The sequence below is a fragment of the Passer domesticus genome, chromosome 3, assembly GCF_036417665.1.
Source record: "Passer domesticus isolate bPasDom1 chromosome 3, bPasDom1.hap1, whole genome shotgun sequence".
NCBI classification, from domain to species: domain Eukaryota; kingdom Metazoa; phylum Chordata; class Aves; order Passeriformes; family Passeridae; genus Passer; species Passer domesticus.
This window is the reverse complement of record NC_087476.1, coordinates 63,517,242-63,523,956: the sequence shown is the minus strand read 5'-3', so window position 1 is coordinate 63,523,956 and position 6,715 is coordinate 63,517,242. Positions and strand designations below refer to the sequence as shown.

General features: G+C 48.3%; 1 protein-coding gene and 1 long non-coding RNA gene across 2 annotated transcripts; both read right to left on the bottom strand.

Annotated features, from left to right (window-relative positions):
* Window positions 1–1,196, bottom strand: LOC135296765 (uncharacterized). Its single transcript, XR_010358770.1, has 2 exons — window positions 1,102–1,196; window positions 1–833 (listed from the first exon to the last, which is right to left on the bottom strand). It is a non-coding gene; the product is annotated as an uncharacterized LOC135296765 (long non-coding RNA).
* A 2,455-nt stretch (window positions 1,197–3,651) lies between these two features.
* Window positions 3,652–6,588, bottom strand: CITED2 (Cbp/p300 interacting transactivator with Glu/Asp rich carboxy-terminal domain 2). Its single transcript, XM_064413511.1, has 2 exons — window positions 6,292–6,588; window positions 3,652–5,653 (listed from the first exon to the last, which is right to left on the bottom strand). Exon 2 carries the CDS (start codon window positions 5,644–5,646, stop codon window positions 4,924–4,926), a length of 723 nt encoding a protein of 240 aa, XP_064269581.1. The 5' UTR covers window positions 5,647–5,653; window positions 6,292–6,588; the 3' UTR covers window positions 3,652–4,923.
* Window positions 6,589–6,715: the final 127 nt, after the last annotated feature.

The following is a 6,715-nucleotide window of genomic DNA, read 5'->3' as shown; positions in this document are numbered from 1 at the left end:
TGTTCAGTCACTTGATGTATCTCTTTATTGTTGCAGTTACTGAGACTCAGCTTTATCTTGCGTGTGAGCACAATAGTGACACCATATTGAAATGTGTAAATATATTTTCATAAACTATGTAAAACACCTCCTCTTTACTGACAAAATGATGCACTTAGAATACATGAAATCCTGAGAAAATGCTGCTGCCTTGGGTTCCAAATTCCTCTGATTCCTCATCTGAGTTTTATTGCACATGCACTGTTATCTGACAAATATATCTGCCAGACTATTTAAAAAATACTTTGTCTTCTCATTTAAACAGCTCCTGTCAATGTTACCTAGTCCTTGTTCACACTGCTATCCCTATGAGTGATGATACAGAAATGGATCTGGCTAAGGTCGGTTTGCGTAGCCAAGATCCATAACATTGGCGTTTCTTATTCCTGTCTGCAGTAAACTCAAAGTATTTTTGAAGAAATGAAGGCTTCAAGAGGCACAGCTGTAGGGTCAGGGACAAAAACTGCTTTTTCTGACTTCATTTCCCTCCGCTCAGTGCTTGTGACCCAGGATTTTGCTGGGGTTTCTGATACAAGGGTGTATTGTCCCCTTGGGTACCAGCTCACACGTTAAGCCCTGGTGTGCCACGCAGTCAGGAGGAAACAGAGGCAGAGGGCAGGAGGAAGAGGGCAGGAACAAGGTTGGAATAGGATGACTCCTACAGCCAGATGTTGATGCAGAAGTCACCTATGCCCTGATAAACTGCTTCTGTGGGGCTCCACAGACACAATCCTTTGGCTGGACACCAGCGATCCACAGGGCTTTGTATCCAACTGAGTGCGGAAAACATCTCCCTGGGGAAAAAAAAAAAAAAAAAAAAAGAGTGACTAAAAAATGAAACAAATGAAAGGAACTCCGCAAATCCAGATGTTGGAATTTTCCAATCCCCCTAGCAAGACAAGATAAGCAGGGGATAATCCGTGTTTATATAACTTTTCTGGTGTTTTTTTTTAAATTTTAAAATATTTTCTTTTTTTTTTTCTTTTTTTTTTTTTTTAATAAAACCTGAGACCAACAGGAATGTTTGCACCAGGTTTGTGTGCCTCTGTTCCAAATCCGCACCGAGCCATTTCGGGAGGGCCCGCACCCGCCTCGGGCCGGGTGCTGGGGAGGGTCTCCTTCGGCGGGCACGGCTCTCCCCCCACGGCTCTCCAGGGGTCCCTCGGGCAGGGCAGTGGCGAGCACTCGGCCGGCTGCCCCGGCTGGGAGCCAGGCCCCTCCTGTGCCCCGGCACGCCTGGCTGCGGGCCCCTGGCTCCGCACGGCCCCTGGCCGCGGCGAGGACGGAGGTTCCCGGCCCGGGCCGGCTCTGGGCCCCCCGCCCTCAGCGGGCCGGCGGCGGAGCGCGCGGCCGCCGCCGGGGGGCGCGCTGGCGCCGCGGCCGCCCCGCGCAGGTGGCTGAGGGGCCGGGCCGGGCCGGGCCGGGGCTCCTGCCTCAGCCCTTCGGGCAGCTGCCCCTGCTGCGGCCTCCAGCCCAGCGCCCACCCGTGAATTGTTGACTCCCGGGGAACAAGGACGAGGAGGGCGTCAATCTGTGCCTAATTTCCCACCGAGCGCGCGCTGCGTGGCGGGCCGGCTTAGAGCTGGTCTCCCGTCCAAATAAAGCAGTGCGTCTATTTATGGCCGTGGCTTAAAGAGGAGCAGATCTCATGTACCATGTTGGAAGTTCTTGAAAAACAGCCAACGTACAGAGGTCAAGTTTCCTGTACTGACAGCAACTTAGCGGGATGCAGTGTCCTTCGTGAGGAGCTGCAGAACTGGGTCACTGTGCATCCTTCACTAATCGCTGGGTTCCAATTATAAATTACTTTAGTCTATTTGGAAGTAGTGTGGAGGACAGAGAGAATCTACTTGACAGCCTGTTACTGCCTCAGCCACGGGAGCCAGTGGAAGCATTGCCAAGGGGTTCATGTCGGCAAGATGAGGGTCAGGCCCCCAATATTGCTCAGTAGATGATATAATGAATAAAAAAAATACACACTTGTGGTATCCACTGGGATCTGACTCTTCATTAAAAATTAAGGGACAAGGCAGACAATATGATTGTTTGGCAAATTTCCCCAGGGTCTACTTTTAAGAAATCATATAACCCCTTAGGATGCCTTGCCCAAAGCCAGTGCTCTCCATAGCTGCTGTTACTCAGAGGCAGCAGCTCTCAGTTTTACACGGAGTTGTGCACAAATAGACTCTACCAGCATGCCCATGGAACTGCACACTCTTGGAAAGTCTTGCGTGGAAGGATTTAATGTTGACAGACTTAAGTAGTGATGCCTCAACTGTGAAGAATCTGTTGTTTAACCAACTTTATGAAGGAAAAGTGCCTATCATTAAAGTGAGAGTATTCCCTTTGGTTTTAGAAGATCATTGAGGCTTTAAACATCTATGCAATTTGGTATGCACATAATTTGATAGTCTGTTTTACAAGAAGTTGATTAGAATCAGAAAAATCACCCTCCCTAACTCCTGCAGAAGAGGGCAATGAAATGTGCGCAGATCAAACAGCTTTAAAATGGAAAAAGGATTTATATAGTGGCAAATTGGGCAATGGCTCTTAAAACTGCAGCTGTATTCTTCTAAACACTCTTTTACGTTATTGGTGAGTTGGTAAGTTATGATTTACTGTCATTTGATGTAAAATTTACTGTCACAAAACATTAGCAATCACTGGCTGAGACCAGAAGGCTGCTTATTTTAAATTCTTGGTATTGAGTTTTCTAGGAATGGACTGTCACTGCCTGCAGAGTGCGTTTTTGTCATCTCAGTTTTTCCCAGAAGCATACACTTCCTTCTTTTTACCTTTGCTAATACTTTAATATTTACTTTTTTTTTTGTCCATAAACGTGTTAGCTGCTTTGTGTCTGTAAGGCAAAGAAGGACAAGTATCACTTTTCTCACCAGCTGGGGCAATCTTAGAAATAGTAATCACTTTAATTTCCCAGCTTGATTCAAAACACTGCTATTTACACTCCCATTGTGTGGTGATATCCTCCTGTTTACGTGACCAGGTTTAAAATTTAACTACATCCACCATGCTGTTTTTCTTCCTAATTCAGAAGACAAGGATTAAAAAGTAAGCAAAGAGAAGGCTCAGTGGTAGTGCTCCTCTATCAAACTTGGGAAGCATGGCTAAACAGGATTACATGTATTATTAGGGTCCTGATCCCACAGCCCTCACCAAACTAATAACTTGTGCAGGAGCTTTGCCAAAGGCTGAGAGAGGGCAGAAGGCAGCAACAGTTGGCACTGACTGGCAGCCTTAAAATAATGGGCATTTTTCTCCAAAATATTTTAAGTTGATCTGTATGGATTTGTGTCAGTGGCTTCAGTTGGTAGCAGTTTCTGGGGGAGGGGGGTCAGAGATGTCCCGGTGCGGAGTACTTCAGTGATATATTCCACTTCTCCTAAATCACTGGAAATGAAATGAAACTGGTTCCAGAGTCACGCAGATCTGGATTGATGCAGCAATATCCTGTGTTACCCTGTGAGGTAAGAGAGGCTGAGGGTGACACCCACCACCCTCCCTTCCCACATTACAGACTCTTTTTACATAGCTCTTCCAGGTGAGATAATGAATATACAAAAGAACAAAGTCTACTATATAAATGAAAGCAGATTTATAAAATTACAAGTTTAATAGATAAATATAATAAATACTTTATGCATCATAACTCTGGACAACTACATTTAAAGCAAGTATGTTGGCAAGTCACAAAAAAAGTTGCGCCCTCGGCAACTTTATTTTTCAGAAAACCACACTGACAGGCATATTACAATGTAACGCATGAGCAATGTAATGCTGTAAGTATGTTCAAATCCTGCTCACCTATCGAGTTCACCATGACATATATATGGGTGTAGTGTACTTTCTATCTTGGAATGTCTTTTTGCACACCAACACGGTTGTACAGATAGATGTTATGTTCTACTTACCAGGGACAGTGGGGAAGAGTTTTGAAGAAAAATACTGGTAAATGACTTCTAGAAAAACTAAAGCATTTCTTAACTTTTTATTGACATTGGCAAATTAAAATAGAATAAATTAACAATATTTTCTCAAAAAAATGTTTTGTACAAAAATACTGTCAAAATTTCCTGAAAAGCTTTCAACACAGTAGTATCTTTTCATGTACTGAATAAACTATATTAGCACAGTGTCAAAACGCTGAAGACAGAAACAAAATTAAAAAAAAAAAAAAATCTGAAATGTTTGCCACTAGTCAACATTCCATCCACACCATATTATTGTCTGTACATATGGGGGAGGGGGAATGGGTAGCAGACTTTTTAAGTAACAGTATTACTTTTCCTGATCTGGAAAGGTTTGGCCCACATCTGTTAAGCTTCCAGTTTAGCGTATTCAGAAAAAAAAAAAAAAAATTAGTCTGCACTGCAATGCATAGTTAAAAATTAAGCAAGATGGCAGCTTTTGTGCAGTAGTATCTGCCCTTCAAAGTTCATGCAACCAACTAATGCAATTTTTTCCCTGTTCACTCAGAATTTGAATGCAGTTCAAGTCACTGGAAATCATAGTTTACAAAATCCACAAGATTAAGCAATTTGCCAAGATTAATATCTAACAGTCCGGCACTGTGGGAATTCTGGGCATGTTACTGTGAGGAAATTAAGAGAGGGGGCTCGGGAGGGGGGCAACCAACATAAAAAGGCAGAGTTTGCTAGATATTATTACTACAGGAGGGGAGGTGAGTGACAAAGCTACAAAAAAAGAAAAAAAAGTGGCAGCGATTAAAAAAAAAAAATTATACAAGCGCATAGTTGACTCTGCTTTCCAGATTCTCACCTTTTCAAGCCCTGAAAAGTGAGACACCGTGTCTAGGGGAATGTTTTCATTCGCACCGATAAAAGTCCTTTGTTTGTTTTAAATGAATCAGCAGCTCACCCTGCTGGGCTGCTGTTTGCAAACGAAGTCTGTCATGAAGTCAAACTCGTTCTGTCCCAACCACAGCTCGGGAAGCTCCTTGATGCGATCCAGCCCCATTTCGATGACTAAGGACATGAGGACCTCCTCGTCGATGAAGTCCGTGTCTATGACATTGGGCGGCAGCATTGCCGCGGGGACGTGGGGGACGGCGGGCGGCAAGCCGCTGCCGCCGCCGCCGCCGTGCTTGGGGTTGCAGTCCCTGAAATGCTGCTGGCTGCCGCCGTTCAGCTGGTGGCTACCGGGGTGCAAGTCCGGCATGTAGTGGCTGTGGGGGTACGGGTGGTGGCTGAAGTACTGGTTGTTCAGCTTCTGGAGCTGCATGCTGGCGCTCAGCTGTCCTCCCGGGCTGGCGACGGGGGGGGCCATGAACTGGGAGCCGCTGAAGCGGGCGGGGGGCGGCATGCTGCCGGCCGGGTGCCCTCCGCTCACGCTGCCCGGCCCCATGGCGTGCCTCACCCCGCTGCTCGCGTTCATACTCCCAGCTCCGTAATGTATATGGTCGCCCATCAGGGCGCTGAAGGCGTGCTGCTGCGGCGGCTGCTGCTGCTGGTGGTGGTGATGGGGGGTGGGAAACTGCCCCATGCCCATCCGATGCGCAGGGTGGTGGTGGAGCCCGCCGGATCCGTCGGGGAATCGCCCGTGGTTCATGGCCATCATGTGGTCTGCCATGGCTCACCTGGAAAGTTAGCGGGTGAATATATTAGGAAAATACACCCTCCTCGGACATCCAGCCGCCCTCTCCCGGACCAGCTGCATCTGCCTGGCCCTGGTAGAAATTACTTCGCTGGTCCTGCAGTCCTCTCTCCTTCGCGGTGGAGGGAATAATAATTAAAAAAATCTCCCCAAAATCTACACTGGCTCCACCATGGAGTACAAAAGGGAAAAAACAAAAAGGACAGCCCGCGGAACGAAAATCCCGGTCCCCTCCGCTAATCCGGCGGGCAGCACGCATTCCCACTCCAAGTCGCGCATACCTATCGGCGGGCAGCGTCGCATTCGGCCACCGCCGCCGCCTCCCCGCACTCTCTGGAGCCGCCCAAGCCCCCCGGCTTCGCCCTCGAAGGCAGCGGATTCCCACGGCACTCTCGCTAACTTGAGCGGAACAAGCAAAGAATTGGCAAGTCCCACCTAGCCGCTGTCAGCAACTTTTGGAATTAAGTCCCAATTATTTTGGTGAAAATACGGTAATGAACAGATAAGGACGTGAAGCCAAGCAGCTGAAAACACCTTTCCTCGCGTGTTTATACAGTCACGTTTTTCCTGTTGCACACAAAAGGGACACCCGGCACCAGCCACGAGAACCGCCGCACTCACCTCCCGGCTTCTTTCTTCTTCTCCTTCAAAGGTGGCGGTGGAATCAGTCAGCGAGAGTCACCCAGCATAGAGAGGGCTTCTCCGGCTCCCTCTCCCCGGCGCTGACGTGACCGGCGCCGCGATCGCTGCCGCAGCCCCGGAGCTGGTTCTCGCCCCTCCGCGAGGCGCATCGGCACTTGCCAACAATGAGCTGTGTTCCTTACACGGCTTTGGCCGCGGCTAATATAGGATTTCAGAAGGGAGGAGCAAAACCCTTACAGGCAACCAGAAGTAAAACCTGGAGCAAGCGGGGCGGGGGGGGGGGGGAGGGAAAAGGGGGGGGAAGAAAAGGGAAAAAAAAAAAAAGCCCCGAGCACCCAACACCCAGCGCGCGCGCGCAGGCAGCGGGGCTCACGCGTGTTCGGGGACACGCGGGAAGGGGCCG